The sequence below is a fragment of the Malaclemys terrapin genome, chromosome 10, assembly GCF_027887155.1.
Source record: "Malaclemys terrapin pileata isolate rMalTer1 chromosome 10, rMalTer1.hap1, whole genome shotgun sequence".
NCBI classification, from domain to species: Eukaryota; Metazoa; Chordata; order Testudines; family Emydidae; genus Malaclemys; species Malaclemys terrapin.
The window spans coordinates 72,694,293-72,712,619 of NC_071514.1; the positions used below are offsets into that span (position 1 = coordinate 72,694,293).

Consider the following 18,327-nt stretch of genomic DNA (forward strand, 5'->3'; position numbering starts at 1 on the left):
ACATATGGTGACGGTGAGCTCAGCTGAGCTGAGCGGGCTCCATGCTTGCCGTGGTATGTTGTCTGCACAGGTAACCCAGGTAAAAAGGCGCGAATCTATTGTCTGCCGTTGCTGTGACGAGGGGGGAGGGGCCTGACGACATGTACCCAGAACCGCCCGCGACACTGTTTTGCATCATCCGGGCATTGGGATCTCAACCCAGAATTCAAAGAAAAGGCGCGAACCGCTTCTCGGCTCGAGCTGTGGCGCAAACGTAGTATCTGACGGCCTAGGGGAAGGAGGGAGGGGGGCCGAGTGACGACATGGCGTACAGGCACAGGGAATTAAAATAAAGAACGGTGGCTGTGCATCAGGGAGAGACACAAACAACTGTCACAGACTGGTTCCCCCCAAAGATTAAACTGAAAACCCTGGGTTTAGCAGGCCGTTGATTTGACGGAGGGAGGGGGAAGCAAATGAATACAGAGAAAATCTATTTTTTTACATCTTAAGACGACGGTGCAGCGTGACTGATAGCCCTCGGCATCTTTCTGGGTGCTTGGCAGCAAATACGGGGCGGTGTATGACGATGGTCTTCAGGCCTATTGCACGAGCTGCTGCTCAGGGAAGACTCTGCTAACGTGCGATGACCCGACTTGTAATAGGCCGGCTAACAGTCATAATACACCATTTACTGCCAAAAGGCAAGCCCCACGGCTGCCAGCACCCAGATCGCCGATGAAGGCTACCAGTCTACTGCACCGTCTACCGCCAAAAGGCAGTTAGCAGCTGCTGCTGTGTAGCAATGCAGTCCCACGTCTGCCGGCACCAAGAGGACATATGGTGACGGTGAGCTCAGCTGTGCTGAGCGGGCTCCATGTTGTCTGCACAGGTAACCCAGGTAAAAAGGCGCGAATCTATTGTCTGCCGTTGCTGTGACGGGGGAGGGAGGGGCCTGACGACATGTACCCAGAACCGCCCGCGACACTGTTTTGCATCATCCGGGCATTGGGATCTCAACCCAGAATTCCAAGGGGCGGCAGAGACTGCGGGAACTGTGGGATAGCTGTGGGATAGCTACCCATAGTGCAATGCTCCGGAAGTCGACGCTAGCCTCGTACTGTGGACGCGGTCCGCCGACTAGAGCACCTAGAGCATTTTATTGTGTGGACACGCACAATCGGCTGTATACAACCGATTTCAATAAAACCGGCTTCTATAAATTCGAACTAATTTCGTAGTGTAGACATACCCTGAGTGAGCCCAGTGAGGGTCAAAGAAAATTGCCGCAAAGGTCCTGAGGAAGGTGTCCCAGCTAGCCAGTATGGGATGATCTAGCTCTAGCAGAGAGGACACATACTCCAGGACCTTGCCTATTAAAAGGCTGATAATCAGTCCCACCTTTGCCTGATCTGTCCTGTACATGTTGGGCCGTAGCAGGAAATGGAGCCTGCAGTGCTTCACAAACCCTCAAAACTTGCTACAGGTCCTGTCATGGCACTCCGGTAAAGATGCCATGGGTTCAGGTTCAGAAGACGACACTGGCCTGGGAAAGGCATGCCTGCTTGTAATTCTGTGATCTGTTCCTGAAGAGCATGGTTTTCTGCTCAAAGCTGGTCCATAGTGTCCTGTAACATTTGGTTTTCCTGCCTGTAGGTGGGTGATCTGCTCCTGGGGGCTCAGCATCCCCTCGGGATCCTTTGATGCCATACCTATGGGGTCCATACCATTTTGGAGTAAGACGAGCTTAGGAGGAGACTGAGCAGTGTGAGCAAACTCATGCCCAGTGCCTGAAGTGGGTTAGGGGCAGTCCAGAGCTGTGCTCAAGTGGTGCATGGGTGGTCTAGTATTCAGGAGGTCAACTGCTATTAGAGGCAGTACAGAGCTATGGTCGGAGTTCTTGCAGGGGGGTTTGTAGCTGGGAGATCTAGTTCAAAGGGCTGGGTTGGCAGGATAGGTAGGCAAGATCAGATGAGGCAGCAGGGCAACAAGGCCAGGTGGTCTAGGCAGCAACCAGCGGGCAAGAACATGTTGCTCAGACAGCTTCCTCTTCCTGTTGGGGTCTTTATATAGTCCAGGTGTCCAATGGGAATGCTGCCTGTCCAGCCAATCAGGGGTTTGGAGTGTGATTCCTTTGGAACTGTAGACCCTTAGCGCTAAGGCTGCTGGTTGGGGCAGTGGCTCAGCATTACTGCCATGGCACAGAGGCTGGGGGATGTGGTTTAGATACCCAGCAGGCCTGAGTTCAAATACTAGGGTCCTGTCACAGCAGGCATCCTCTCTGAAAATCTCTTCACTGGCTTTCTGGCCTCCCAAATAAAATTCAGACTCCTCATTCTTGCCTTGAAAGTAACCCTCAACTTAAATCTAATTACTTCCCTGATTTATTTATTTTTATTATTTTTTACTTAGTCCCACTAGTTTCCCCTTCACACAATCCAAGCCATCTGTCTTTGTATGTCTACCTTTTTACCTTCTTTCATATGTGGAACTCACTCATCTAGTCAAACATGCTTCCCTTTTAAATACTCATTAAAAAGTCTTGTAAACTAGTTTGTTATATATGTATATAATAGCTTCATATTTCTTTTAAAAATAAGTACTCTCATTCTGAAGATGTATATTTTGGCATCCTCCCAGTTAACTATAGGAACATGTCTGTCTTTTCCCTGGTTCTCGCTCCTTGTCCCTCCCTGTGTTATCATCTTAATGCAGCTCTTCTGCTTTGTTCGTTTGGTAAAATGCCATGCAAATCTGTGACTATGTACGTGATAACCCAACTTCTCTATAGGCAGTATTTTTGGACATTTTTCATAACATCCGTACTAAAAAGCAGTTGATCCTAATTGATTATACATATGCAGTGCTGCAAAGGAAGGTGAAAAAACTTCCAAGTATTTGCTAATATGTCATATTTCTCCACAAGCCAAGCTTAATTCTGTGGATGTGAGCAGGAATTATCATAAGCACTTAGGGTATGTCTACACTGTAATTGAATACTTGTGGCTGGCCCACGTCAACTGACCCGGGCACTAGGGGGTATAAAATTACAGTATAGGTGTTTGGGCTTGGGCCGAACCTCTGAAACCCCACGAGGGGGGTGGGTCCTGGAGCCTGGGCTCCAGCCCTGGCCCAAATGTCTATATTGCAGTTTTACAGCCCCGCAAGCCCAAATCAGCTGATGGGTTGGTCATAGGTGTTTAATTGCAGCATGGACATATACCCTATAATTCATTTGTATCTTACACTGCCAATCACTATTTATTGTGCATGTTTTAAAAAGTTTTAAACTTTAAGACTTAAATACATTTGTTTAAAACTGCATGTGTGTTTATTTCTAGGGGAAATAGCTGCAGCTGAAGTTTCTTCCTCTTTTGTGGCTTTGGCTGCATGTAGTTTAGTAGTCCTGGTAATACTGCTTATGAACTGTGTTTCCTGCTGTAAAGATCCAGAGATAGACTTTAAGGTAAGCATTGAAGTTAAACATGATACAAAAGTAATCTGGGATGGATAATGATATAACTAACGTACAAATGATTCAGAATATCACTATACAGTGGATGTGATTTAAACACTTTTCCTCCCCTGAAATGGCCAAATTCTGCACTTGCTTACATGCTGTGCAACACCATTGAACACAAATAAGTGCAGAACTTGGCCCAGAGTGCATACTATAGCAAGTTACTTGTAATTTACTACAGTAAAAAGTTATCATAAGATATCATTTGCTAATAATTTTACTAGTAGTTTAATACTTTGCAAGACTATGTGATAAAGATCAGTTCTTCCTATATTGTCCTTGTTTTGTTTGTCTAATTGCCATTTTTACTTATTGACAGGATTACAGAACTTCTGTTAAGTAAGTGATTAGAAAGTACAACGTAGCAATACCTAAACTCTGCCTAGTGGAAAAATTCTGATTAGTATTCAAATACAGCTATCTTTGTGTCCTCTGTGAATTTGGAATTACTTGGAATTATTGGAAGTGAAGCTTAGGGCTCGGCTGCTTTGAGATAATATAGATGTTTGATCAAGTTATTTACATCATCTAGGGCAATATCTTTTGAAATCTTTCTGTAATTTTTAGCATATCAGACTAGCAATGCTTCTACCTTTATAACATTGTGATTAAATGAAAAAAGAATAAAGTTATTGCTATCGATGATTGTTTTTGGAAATGCAGGACCTCGGGGGAATCTTGTTTTCAAAGTCCTTTTTTAAAATGGAAGTGGTTTGTTGAAAAGAATAAATTTGCTCAACTACTAGAGAACTTGAAAAGAAATTAGATCTGAATGATTTTTTTTAAACAAAACCGCTTAAATATATTATAACACACATTGCAATTGTCTCTGGATGGGGCGTTTGTCACCCCGGAGCTAATAATTCTGATGTAATCAAGTTTTCATGTTCAAATCTGATGAACTGTGAAAGAATATATTAGTCTTCCAGTTTGAAGGCAGTAAGATTCCTTGTATCGTGGTTTCCTAAAATCTTTGCTCTTGCAGGAATTTGAAGATAATTTTGATGATGAAATAGATTTTACACCACCAGCAGAAGATACCCCGTCTGTTCAGTCTCCAGCAGAAGTGTTTACTCTTTCAGTTCCGACCATTGCTTTACCAGCTCCATCCCAGTTTCAGCCTCCTGCAGGTGATGTGAACCTTTTCTTACTATGAAACTGAAGATGATCAAGTGATAGTCATCTAGAATTCTAGTATCTGAAATATAGTATTCATATGTGCATCTTGTTTATACTGTATATATTACACAAATCTATTGTTTATTTACTAAAGGGTTTACTGACTGAGTCTAGGCAAATGTTTATTTGTAAATTATTTTTATTGCAGCATAAGAACTTTATGAAATTGAGAAAAAATTGTTTTTCTGTTAGATACAAAATAAAATTTATTCATATTTCTTTTCAGAAATCAGCTATAAAATAGTTTGCAGAATCTAAATTTTCAAAAATTAGAGTGCATAGTAAATATTGTAATAGATAGATAGATAAAGAGTGGAAAAAGTCATCTATCTATCTATCTATGACTAGATGGAGATACTTAGTTTGGCCATGTATAACTTTTGCCTCTTAATAGTCCTGGTTCATGGACCAGGGTCTGTTCCATATGAAGCTAGTAGAATTTTAGCCACTGACTTAAGTGGGAGCAAGATTGAGCTTCATTTTAGCAGATTTTGGGGGTATCTGAAACTTGTACCTGTAACCCTGTTTGTCACGCCATTAGCTTATTTTTACTGTGAACATCCTTTGCTTCAAATCTGTGAGGATGATGCTGAAAAATGGAATCAGATTAATTTCCCCGCTGTGATTAAAAAGGTTTCATGTATACTTAAAAAAAAGCACAGTCCCTATATAGGAAACTGTAGTTACCTTTAATTTAATTGCAGCATGTAAAATATTATGTACAAATTACTATTTAATATAAAATATGGAATTACTATTTCTAGATGCACTTAATACTTCTGATTAATGCAAAGAAATCTCTCTGGCAATACATCCATGGCCAACTGCAAGTGTTTAGAGAGCAAACCCAAAGGAGACTTCAGTAACTATCCAGAGTTTTAAAAAGAAAACCATTAACTAAATGACTTCTGGCATTTTTGCTTAAGAAATACAGTATCTTATATTTCAGCAGTGTACATGCTGAATTTTCTATATATCTGCTACCTATTAATGTGGTCTTTCCAGGTTACCAATGATTCCATGAGAATGTCTAACTTTGCCGCAAGAATTTTCTCTAGGCAAATGCATGAACTGGATTGCACCTTTAAAATGCTTGGAAGCTTTGAAGTTAATAGTGAGAATTGTAAACCGTAGTGATTTCAGGTGCCTTTTTACTCTCTTATCAGAAGATATCTATTTTTTTACACAACTTTTTAAAGGCCATTGATCCAGACTGTAAAGTAGACTAATGCCTTTGGAGCATTTTGTATGTGGTAGGAATGGTTTAGAAATGTCTAGGAATTGTCATGCCCACTATGTATGAGCAATAATCAGTGTAATTTAAAGGTATTTGAGCCCATGTGTTAAGTCTGTAAGTACTGCAGGTACATATGCATGATGTGCTGTGAAATGATACGCTTTTATTGTGGTTCACAAATCAGTGAACTCTAGGCCTTGATACAATGGAATATAACAGCTCCACTGGAACTGTCCTAGTCTGTCATGTCTGGAATTCACATGCTGAAGAAGGCTTTTAAAGATCCCTCCAAACTACAGATCAATGGTGACTGTTCTCAATTGATCAATGTCCAATTATAAGATTTCTGGGAGTTCTGGCAGTCAACCTTCCTCATCTGTGTATGTAAATCCATGCTTGAAAAATGAACTCAACTACTGCTCGCTTGAGCACTAAGCCTACTGCCATCCCCACAAGTTTACACCACCTTCAACTTTAAAAGGAAAAAGCATTTGTATACTATGTATAAAAAAATCTTCCTGTTAATGCTTTTAAAAATATTACTACTAAGTCTGGCCAAAAAGTAGAAAAAAATTAATCCTGTTCTGTGCAATTCAGTAAATATCTTTGTTAGATAGTGTTCAATCAGCCTATTTACTGTCACTATTGCATTTGTTTTTCCTCTTTTCCCCTCCTGACTTCACTCTACTTTTTCTTTTTCTTATATTAGATCATGGTGTATTTCTTTCTGAGTTGTTTTAAGCATGTTCCTGCCATTCTCACCACCCTTCTCTTTCTCAAAGTTGTGCTGTTTGTCTGTTCCCTTATATTTTCTCACAAAACTTTTGTGCATCATATATTCCTGTTTATCTTTATTTTATCACTTACACAGTCTCATGCCCTGCTGGCAGATGTCTGGCAGAAATTTCTAAGCCTTAATAGCCAAAAGACTAAACTTACTAGATACAGGCTAATACAAAAGGTGGGATTTGGGAGGGTCTTATGTCCAGAGACAATAGCAGGTGAAAAGTCAGCTACTGTGAAAATCGGAAGGTGCTGGGATTTGATATTAGGGTTCTCTCTTTGGACCCTACTTGAGAGTCCAATCTTTATCTTTCTCCAGGTAGTCAGATTTTATACTTAAAGATACCCTTCAATCTCCTGTGCCTTCTCCCAGTTTCCTTTTACAAGGGTGAAGAAACACTATTTGTTCCTCCTGTTACAATGAGAGGAGTCCTGCTACTCAACACATCTCCCAGGCTCCATTAAAAAATAATAATAAATAATAATAAAAATCTTTCTGGTGAACAGGTCTACTGCTTTCCTTTGCTGTTGCTCTTAGTTTTTCCCAACACCAGCAGAATGAAAATAACTATCAGTTTTACTGTTTCTCATGAGATTCTGAAAATCAGCAGTGAAACCTGACAAGGCTAGTTAACTTTCATTCTTCTGCCAGTTGCAGAAGAATATGAGCGGCAATAGATGCTCTGAATCTGTCTGTAGAAGAAGACAGCATTGTATCAGTTCACCTTCCTAATATGGACTGAGTATGTCTTTGCAACCTTAAGGGCTTGAAAATTTTTTTTGTTTTGGTAAAGCTTAGCTTTAGCAGAAGCTGATGGCATTCACCTAAGCATTTTTGAGGGAACTTTTAAACCTTGTGTGGGACAACTTACTGCAGACACTCAATTCTCTCCCCCCACCCCCCAAAAAAAAACAACAACAAAAAAACAACAAACCAAAAATCTTAGACCTGTGAGGTTAAAGATCTAAAAAGCAGGCAGGGTCGCCCAGAGGATTCAGGAGGCCTGGTGGCAAAGCAATTTCAGGGGCCCCTTCCATAAAAAAAAGTTGCAATACTATAGAATGCTATATTCTCATGGGGGCCCCTCCGGGGCCAGGGGCCTGGGGTAAATTGCCCCACTTACCCCCATCCCCGGGCGGCCCTGAAAGCAGGAGACTTTCTGAAAGAGGCCTGTTTTCCCTTTCTTGCCTTCTTTCGTATGCCTATTTGCTGATATTTGCATTTTCCCCTCTTTTGTGCTGTTTGTCTTCTTGTACCTGGGTTTTTGTTTTTTGTCCTGCTTATTTTTAAAAACAAAGAGTTGAGAGCTGTAAAGGAAAACTGATTAGGATTAATCAGCTTCTTCTTTAAGCTCTGCAGAGCCGACTCTTAAGCAAAACTGACTAGGATCACAAAATCTCAGCATTTGATTTCACTCTTCCCCCCCGCCCTTTACTTTCCCAAAAGGGGAGACTGTCTTGTCACCTCAGCAGATTGCTGCCTCTCCCCCAAGATTGTTTCCATGGCAAGGTCTACACTACAAACTGTTACTGTTATTGCTGTATTGGTTAGAATTGTGATGACGTATGATCCCTGTTTGACATAGTTGTGCTGACAAAAGCCCTTAGTTTAGACAGGTATACTGGCAAAACTGTTCATTTTCAGATATAGCATGTTTTGCTTTGGGGTGGGGAAGGAGGGCCTGAAATAAGCTATCCTGGTAAACTGCTCCTAGTATAGACCTGGCCTACAGTGGCAAAAATGGGAGCTACCACTAGAGCAACTCATGGTAGCAGTGACAAAAGCTGTATTGTACTGTCAACAGGGCTTAGATGTCTTTAACAATTCTAACTGGTAAGGAACACAGTCGTAAACGCATCTGAGCCTTGTCTACCCTGCAACTTCTTGTTATCACCAGTGGCGCTGCACTGGCAGTGAATTATGGGTATATTTTTGCCAGTGTAGATAAAGGCTAAGGGTTTCAGATTTCCCAGCAGTTGGCCAAGGGGGCTTTTCGTGTGAAGTACATTTTTTAAAAAAGAAAATTTCCCCTCACATAGGTAGAGGCTGCAATTAGAGCAGCTGGGTCGGTGTGTAAAGAACTGGAGCTCTGCTGGTAAGGTGGCTAATCAGGGCTTGTAAAAGCCGTGAGTATTCCATGATCTGCTGTGGGCTTGTGTTCTGCCATTTATGTGGGACTCCTGTAAACAGTGATTTAATAGATTCCATGACAGTCTAATGCAGATATATTTACAGAGCTAAATGCAAACTCAGCTGTTTTGACTTTCTTGCTTTTGTTGGTTTGCAGTACATCTGGATGTGTTGAAAGCTAAAGTTTACACGTCATTCTTAACTTGCATTATTGTGCAAAGGTATTTCATTGGTCTTGGATCAGTTTCTAGTTGAATCTGTTTAAAAGCCTAAACAAGTTGAGAAGTGTCAGCTTTGGCTTTCGTTTCTGTCCTTAGGTTAGCCTTGTTTTAATACTTTGTTGTTGTATACGTTTAACAATATTTTCTGCTGCTTAGCTTAATATGTGCATTGTATTGTAGTGTACTGTAATTAGTAGTGTAAGAACTACATTTTTTTTTAGCATTTTAGGATCATGCATTATTTCAGCAACAGTAGCATAGGTAATTTTGGCCATTTTGAGTGGCTTGATTTGTGTTTTTTGTTTTGTTTTCTATAACAGAAGGATCAAAGTCTCAAGTTGCACGTCAGAGTCTAAACTATATTCAAGAAATTGGAAATGGCTGGTTTGGAAAGGTGAAAAATCCTCCTTTAATATTGTAGTTCTGCAGTTGAGATTTTATTCTTAAGTAGAGACCTATATTACCATTTAAAATGATATTTATCCAAAGTAATAACGCGACAAGAAAATTGTCTTTAGAACTTAATTTGTATTGCTGTTTGCATGCACTTTGTTTTCCATCTCATTGCTATCTCTTTAATTCAGATGCAGTGCTGCTTAACAAAACATTACTTAAAATAGTCAGAAATTCCACTTCAGTAGACTGAGCATATAAATCGCTGTTTTAATTTAAGCAGCTTTTTTAGGAAAAGCACTTTAACTCCAATTTTTATTTAAAAAAATATACATACATTTTTTTAAAATGCAGAGGATTAATTTGCTTGTCAAAATAATTTCTTAAGTGTGGAAGCTTAATTATCAAAGCTTTGGATGTGTTAGCAAAAAAGCCAGAAAACACCCGTAGACACATGTTTCTAGTGACCTCGTTTTTTCTTTGTGTTGTAATTGAGGTATAACAGGAAACCAGATACTTCCTCTTTAAATGTGACTGAAACTATGTAATGTAGAATTGTTTGTTTTTCAGGTCCTACTTGGGGAGATCTACTCAGGTACTAGTGTAGCGAGAGTAATAGTGAAGGAATTAAAGGCAAATGCAGGTCCCAAAGAACAAGAACAGTTTTTGAGAAATGGAGAACCTTACTAGTAAGTAGCCTCTCATACCTTGGGTAACTTGAAGATAGTCCATGCTACTAATATATACGTAAACCATGGAAGGCTATCTTGTTCAATATTATGCTTCTTTTTTATATGATACTCACCTCTGTTCTCCCTTTTCAGTCTGTTAATCTAAAGTAAATGTTGGTAGTTTAAGAAAGGAAAAATACACATTCAATATTATCAACACTAAATTATCAAAAACTGAGTCAGACATATCCCCCTAGATCATGAGATTTTTAAATAATGCAGTTTTGTGTTTTTATTGCCTTCCAATTTTTGAGCCTTTAAGAGTCAGGGCCGCCCAGAGGATTCGGGGGGGGGGTCCTTCGGCAGCAGGGGGCCCCCGTCGCCGAATTGCCGCCGAAGACCCGGCACTTCGGCGGCGGGTTCTCCCCCCCCCGCCCCCCCGTGGGTTTTCAGGGCACTTCGGCAGCGGGTCCCGCACTGGAAGAACCCCCCGCCGCCGAAGACCTGGAGCGGAAGAAGCGCCGGGGGCCCGGGCCCCGCGAGAGTTTTCCGGGGCCCCCGGAGCGAGTGAAGGACCCCGCTCCAGGGCCCCTGAAAAACTCTCATGGGAGCCCCTGCGGGCCCTGGGGCAAATTGCCCCACTTGCCCTCCCCCTCCCCTGGGCGGCCCTGTTAAGAGTACACTTGGTTTGCATTGTTGGGCTTTTCTCTGCAGGCATGAAGGCTAGAGATTTTTTTTAAATTGATGCTGAGATTTTCATGTAGTCACTTGCCTCCAGGAGTTTGAACTTTGAGAGAAAAACCAAATATAGTGAAACTTGTGATAAATCACAAGAGTTGGCAATGCTTTACGTACTTTATTTTTTTAACAAAACTTATTTTTAAGCAGCATCTTATCTGTTTTTAAACATTAAACAAATGTTCAATCCAATCAAAGAAACGATTAGGTTATACAGATAGCTTTTTATCATTGTGTTTGGGTCACTTGCAATTTAACTTGGTGGTGGGGAAAAAAACTAACGTGGAATGGACATGAAGATGCACTTGAAAAAGAAAAAACTGTTACTAACCTTACCACAAGTGTTTGTTCTTCAAGATGTTGCTCATGTCCATTCCACGACTTATCTTCCTGCCGCTCTTCAGAGTTAGCTGGCAAGAAGGAATGGAGAGGGTGTGGGGCCCTCTGGGTCCCTTCGACTGGTACATGAACATGGGGCATCAGAGTGTGCTAGAGCCGGCCTGATGGATACCATTGCGGGAAAAATCTCCAGGGATGGTGTGTGCGGCAGACGCATATCTAATCTGGAATGGACATGAGCAACACATCTTGAAGAACAGTAGTTACGGAAAGGTTAGTAACCGTTTTTTGACATCAGCTCGGATGGTGAAGGCTTGGGATAAACAGCTACTGGTGCTCCCATCCACTTCTAGAGTTGATGCAGTACTGATAGCAACCCAGCTCTGGAGGGAGCTGACCGCAGTGCCCAGGGAAGCTCTGGTTCTGACGACTTTGCCCTGAGGTATAAGGAGAGTCTATTTGGTATCAGAGACCTACGTCTCCCTGGAGGACGTTTGCTCTTCACTATCCACGTTCACCCCTCCTATTAGGACCATCTCTATTCTGGCACATTAATACACCAGAAGAAGAGACCATCTTGATAAGGTAGTTGTATCCATCCCACCTGCCAGCCTTGAGGCACAGCCATCGGTATTGTTGGTTCTGCTGGAGATGAGGGATCTGGCTTTCTCTTCAGATAAGTCTGAGACCCTACAACTGGGGTGGTTCTGTGCCAGTTGATCCATCCTACTGCTAGTATTGGAGACTGTGGGAGCCCTAGGCTAGATACCCAGGATCAGTTCAGGAGTCCTATTTGCCATCACCTGGACTCTTGCAACTGGCCCTGTCGGAATACTTGGAAGGAGAAGGTGAGCTGGATTCGCTGTTTCTTGAAGCAATTTCATTGTCTTCACTGGATGAGGTGGTTACTCCAGCTACTCCCTCTCTGCCAGATGACTTCAAACAGTATCAAAAGCTCATGTACAGGTACAGATTCAGCTTGAGAAAGTACAGGAGCCTCAGGTTAATTTACCATACACTGGGGTATAGGACAAGACTGCATCCTCAGCTGTTTTACCACCAGTGTACTCAGGAGGCACCATGCAAGAGACAGGGTTTTCTAGACCCAGGTACCCAGCTTCTACAACATCCAATGCCACATCGTATTTTAATCCTCAATCGAAGAGTTTCTGTTGATAGGACTGTTAAGACCCATGTCCCTTTATTGATTCTGCTTCGTTTTCCTCCTCTTATATTCGGAGGCCGCCTTACCCAATTTGCCAAAAACTGGAGGGCTCTAAATACAGGTGAATGAGTATCAGAGATTATTCATGGCGGCTATCTAATTGAGTTTTCTGGTACCTTCTACCCACAAACCCCCTTCCCAGTTCCTTTTCAGGGACCACTCTCATGAGGCGATTCTATTACATTAGGTGAACTTCCTTCTTCTCAGGGAAGCCATAGAAAGGGTTTTACCTCAGCATCAAGGGAAGAGGTTCTGTTCCCTTTACTTCTTGATCCCCAAGAAGAATGGGAAATGGAGCCCAATTCTTGATCTGAGACAGCTGAACAGAAGACACACATTATTGGCAGCTCTTGACATGAAAGATGCATATTTTCACATAGACATCCACCCAGTGCACGGGAGGTTCTTTGGTTCCTCTTTGATAAAGCGCATTTTCAATTCAGAGGCCTCTCCTTTGGTCTAGCTACTGCACCCAGGGTCTTTACAATGGTTTTTTTTCCAGTTGTGCCAGCTGGGGTGAGAAGAAAGGGATTTACAATCTTTCCTTACCTAGACAACTGGCTTCAGATGGGCAGTTCTTACAAGGTAGTCCAGCAGGCAGCCAGTGTTCTGCTCAACCTTCTGCCTTCCCTGGGTGTCTGTATCAATCATGAAAAATGCATGTTGACCCGCATGAGTTTTATAGGGAAGACATTGGACTCGACTATAGCAAAGCCATGTCTACCTCTGGAGAGGTTTCTCATACATCAGGTCACTATCAAATCCAGGACATCAATCAGAACTTGCCTTTCCTTGCTTTGCCTCATGTACACATGTGATGCTGTTAGGGAGGCTTCATCCTTGCTGACTACAAGCTTGGCTTCTCGCCATGTACTCACCAGAGAAATACAACATAAACAGCAAGAGAACAGTTCTGCTTAGAGTTTTAGAGACTCTCGTCTGGTGGACAAAACCAGAGAAGATTTGGGTGGGGATCCCTTTCCTCACACAATTCCTGAGGGCAACCATCATTACTGATGCCTCCCTCTTGAGTTGGGGTGCTCATGTGGGCAATCATATGGCACAAGGCATCTGGACCATATGGGAGTCCAGAATGCATGTCACATCACTAGAACTGCGGGTGGTCCACTGAGCCTGCATTGCCTTTCTCCCACTCATCCAATCCAGACATGTCCAAATAATATCAGACAACATAAGGGTATTTTATGTAAACAAGCGGAGGGAGATCTCTTCCTCTGTGCATAAAGGCAGTCATCCTCTGGAATTGGTGCATCAGCCATCGCATAACACTATCAGCAGCCTATTTACCAGGGGTGCAAAACTCCCTAGCAGAGTGCCTGAGCAGACATTTTTCCACAACTCAGAGATTCACAATTTGGTTCTTGACAATGTCTTTGCCCATTTGGGGAACGCTGACCTGGAACCTTTTTGCCTCATGGGAGAACAGGAAACTTCCTCAGTACTTCTCCAGAGCAGCCCTGGGCAAGGGCTCCAAGACAGATGCCCTACTGGTGTCATGGCAGGGTTGCCTGGGGTATAGCTTTCCTCCTAGGCCATTGATACAAGTTCTATGGAAGATCCACCAAGACAGAGCTTGAGTCATCCTGATTGCACCCAACTGGACGAGACCGTTTTGGTTTACGCATCTGCTTATGCTGTCAGTTCACCCACCCATGAACACCCACACACCGCTGGACCTTCTAACACAGTATAAGGGCAGGTTCAAGCTCATGGCCAGGTATTTGGATGGGCATCAGAAGTAGAGTGCTCATGTTCTAAAAGGGTGAAGTCCATCCTTAACCAAAGGCAGAAAACACTCTATGAGAAGCTGTTATTCCACAGATGGAAGCATTTCTCCTCTGTGGCTCACCAGTGTACCTTGTTTATGGAATCTGCTGGAATTCCTGTTATCTTAGAGAATCTGCTTACACTTAAGTCTTTGGGTCTTGTGCTCAGTTCTGAGTGTGCATTTAACAGTGATCAGCGCTTTCCATCCTCTGATGGATAACCATACATATTCACTCATCCTGTCAACTAGATTTCTCAGATCCTTTCAGTTGTAGGAGCACCAGTGTTCTGTATGCTATGTGTAACCTGTTTGCTCAAAAGGTCTGTTACACTTCCTCCCCCACCTTTTGTCTCCTCTCCCTCTCTAAATACCTGTGAAGTGGTTTTCCCCCTCCCCTCCCTCCTGTAAAATGAATGGGCTGCTTGAACAGCTGGATGATCAGAAGAGCTCCCAGGTAGACAAGGTGTCTGGGACTCTCCTGTGAAGGCCCTTCGCCAGGACCGCCTGGCCAGTGGTTCACCATTGCATTCCATCGTGCCTAGGGAAGACTTACCTTCATCGCGACATCCATTGCTGCACTGGGGGACACTTACCTTGAAAAATCCTGACCTCTCCAGTGCCGTGCCTGTCCTGGGAGCGTGAGTATGCAAGTGTGAGTGTGACCTCCCAGCACTTCTTTTGAGCTTAGCTATCAGTGTAATAAAAGTGCTGCTTTCTGCCAAACTCTGGTGGGTCATTAGTCCTCCCTAAGCTTACTAGCTGGCCCAATTTCAGGTAACACTTTCCACCATTGAAATTCGCACCTCAGGACGACCTCAGTTTTGTTTTATATTTGCTCACTAAGTTCCCCCATTGAGTCTCTAGCCACGTGCTCTCTGGCCCGTCTGTCCATGAAGTTGGCCTTTCTAATAGCTGTAATGTCAGTCAGAAGACATTGGATAGGTCATTGATGTACTGCAACCACTTGAAAAAGACATCAGTCAAAGTTAGCATTCAGAACACCTTGCTCAGAAAACTGGCCAGCTCAATCTGGGGTGCTTGTGCCCAGGTGCTTAGAACATCAGCCCTTGCCCTCTGCGACTCAAGAGCAGAGTATTGTGCTCCTGTCTGGTGTCACTTGTCTCACATGAGGTGGTCGATGTAGAGCTTAAAAAAGCTATGTGTATTGTTACCGGGACTTTAAGTGCAACTCCATTGCCATGGCTACCAATATTTATAACCTAGCACCGCCCCATATTCGCCGTCAGGGGGCCTCCATCATGCACCAGGTCAAGATCTGTGAGAATAGCGACTTGCCTCTGTATTCAGACCTCATCAACCACCTGCCAGTGCGCCTCTCTTATAGACTTCCTTTATGGTCACGTATGCCTCCACAGGACATGACGATGGAATCCGCTTGGCGTAACGAGTGGTCAGCAACGACAGTCATTAATCACTCTCTCATCACTGACCCAACCAACTGCCTGTCAGGTTTTGACTTGCCAAGGTACCTGTGGTTGTCCCCGAACTGGTTTCGGACAGAGCAAGGCAATGGTGCGGCCAGCATTTTCAAGTGGGGTTTCATCCCATGATGTAGATGTGGTCAACTTCAGACTATGTTGCACATCCTTGACAAGTGCCTGCTGACTTACTTTGACAGTGGACTATTGGCTCTTCACTGGCTGATGACAATGCAGTCAAATGGCTGGGCACGCTGCGCATATGCTGAGAGAGTCAGAACAGTCAGTGAGCTGGGAGCACTCATGGCAGACTCACCATATATTATCTTCTATAAAGAAAAGATCTCTTTACGACCTCACCCTAGATTCATTCCTAAAGTAGTTTCTGAGTTTCATATGAGTCAGGTAATCCACTTACCAGAATTTTTTTCCAAAAGCCACCTCTCAAGTGAAGAGAGATGGCTGCATTCTCTAGATGTCCAAAGGACTTTGGTCTTTTATCTGCAAAGAACAAAGGATGTTAGATAGCTAAACTATTTGTTTACATAACACAGTGATCAAGGGGTTAAGCTAAATTGACATAGAGACTTTCAAACTAGATCTCAGGTTGTATTACCCTTTGTTACAACTAGCTCATAGTCCCCCCTCCAAAGGGGTGAGGGCTCATTCCATTAGAGGGCTAACTATTCTGGCTGCATTACTGAGAGACATACTCCTCCTAAAGATGTGTAGGAGAGCTACTTGTAGCAATTTGCATACCTTCCTGAGATGATAAGCACTGGTCCAGTCATTAAATGCAAATACAGCTGTGGGGACAGCAGTATTACAGTCGACTATCAAATCTGCATTCTCGCACCCATGCCATCTGACTGTTTGGCTTATTAATTTCCCATGTGTGGAATACACATAGGGACTATTGCTCAAAGAAGAAATTGAGGTTACTTACCTGTAACTGGAGATTCTTCAAGATGTGTGGTCCCTATCTGTATTCCACTCCCCCTTCCCCCCCCCGCCCCATCCTTTCAGATTATTCTGAACTGCAGTATGGGAAACAGAATTGCATGCACCACCTTTATACCCTTGATTGTGAGCACAACGGGAACTACAACGGAGGTGTAGGCCATCTGACAGTGCTGGCAAAAAAATTCCTGACTCAGGTGCATAGTGCGCATACATATCCCACTTATGTGATTCCTGTCTGTATTCCACATCTCGAAGAACCTCCAGTTACAGATAAGTAAACTCCATTTGTTTGGTCTCCTGTTTTGGAGTCCAAGGATACTCAAGAGAATTGGCTGGAAACTAAAAGCTGAATCTTCATGTGCTTTTCAGGGAGTGGGCAAAAGTGGCTGTCCTGTTTCCACTGCCAGTTCTGGGGGCAGAGGGGGCAGTGAGTAACTGGCTGCTTTAAACTACAATGGTTGTACAGTCCCACGGGGGGTACTGGAGCACAGTATGCCCTTGTATGCTCCCAACACATACACCGGGGGGAGGGGGAAACAGGATGTAGCAGCATTGTCTCTTTACACCACTTGAGGTTCCCGATGCCAGGAGAATTCTCAGCTGTCCACTTAAGGCATCTTGAAGATTTCCTTGCACTGCTAGAGTATATCAAAGGGGATTTATTGAGTCTGAAGATCTGCCTCTTATACTGTTTCTATGTGGATTTAAATCTGACTTTCAAAAGAGAAAACTGAGATGCATAGTGGATAGTAGTATTCAATCATGTTAGAGCTATTAATGTGTATTGCTGTCTTTCTGACTTAAAATAATCTGTTTGTATTTGGTTATAGCATTCTTCAGCATCCAAATATTCTGCAGTGTATTGGGCAGTGTGTGGAAGCCATCCCGTATCTTCTGGTGTTTGAGTTGTGTGACTTAGTAAGTAAACGTAATAGTGAAAATAGTAAATTTAATAGTTTATAGTCAGAAAATACTGTTTTCTTTAGAGTACGTTTTAAGAGGTTTTTGTGAACCTCATTATTGAAACCACCTGTTCATTTTGAAAAATTCCTTGAAGAGTCAAATGAAGGTATCTTAAAAGGTAAATAACATTTATTTACTTTTTTTCATTTGCGGACCACAAAAGCAATATTTGTTTATACTTAGCTCTCTAAGTTCAGGATTTAACCTCTAGTTTATTGTGGGACTTTCTAAAGAGGAAAATAATTGAACAGAAAGTAAGCTTTGCCACTTTGTTCTTCTGGACAACAGAATTGTTAGTATAGCCCATTTTGAAAAAAAAACCCTGTTAATTCTATGCATGAATGAGGCAGAAGTCCTGTGGGGGTGAAAGGAGGAAAGGGAAGTGGGGAGGACAGGATCATCTAACTAAAGACTGGTATAGTAATGCATAAGCCCAAGGGAACCAAATAAAGGTTGCATGGGTAACCTTAATTCATACAGGTTTCAGAGTAACAGCCGTGTTAGTCTGTATCCGCATCCTGTCTATATGCATCCGAAGAAGTGGGCTGTAGTCCACGAAAGCTTATGCTCTAATAAATTTTAGTCTCTAAGGTGCCACAAGTACTCCTGTTCTTCTTTTTGCTTAATTCATACGTTTCCTAACTTTTGAGAATTTGATTTTAGTGTTAACATTCTTTTAATGTCATTTATTAATGTAACTTCTTAAAAAATTAAGAACTTAAAAATTGAAAAAAACAAATTCAATAAGGTGGAATTC

General features: G+C 42.6%; 1 protein-coding gene across 1 annotated transcript in view; it reads left to right on the forward strand.

Annotated features, from left to right (window-relative positions):
* The window catches only part of LMTK2 (lemur tyrosine kinase 2), an 81,381-nt gene that overhangs the window by 23,200 nt on the left and 39,854 nt on the right, over positions 1 to 18,327 (forward strand). The window contains exons 2-6 of the mRNA XM_054041043.1: positions 3,321 to 3,445; positions 4,485 to 4,629; positions 9,371 to 9,444; positions 10,014 to 10,132; positions 17,438 to 17,525. Of these exons, the coding sequence (XP_053897018.1) occupies positions 3,321 to 3,445; positions 4,485 to 4,629; positions 9,371 to 9,444; positions 10,014 to 10,132; positions 17,438 to 17,525 (551 nt within the window). The remainder of the gene's footprint in view (positions 1 to 3,320; positions 3,446 to 4,484; positions 4,630 to 9,370; positions 9,445 to 10,013; positions 10,133 to 17,437; positions 17,526 to 18,327) is intronic.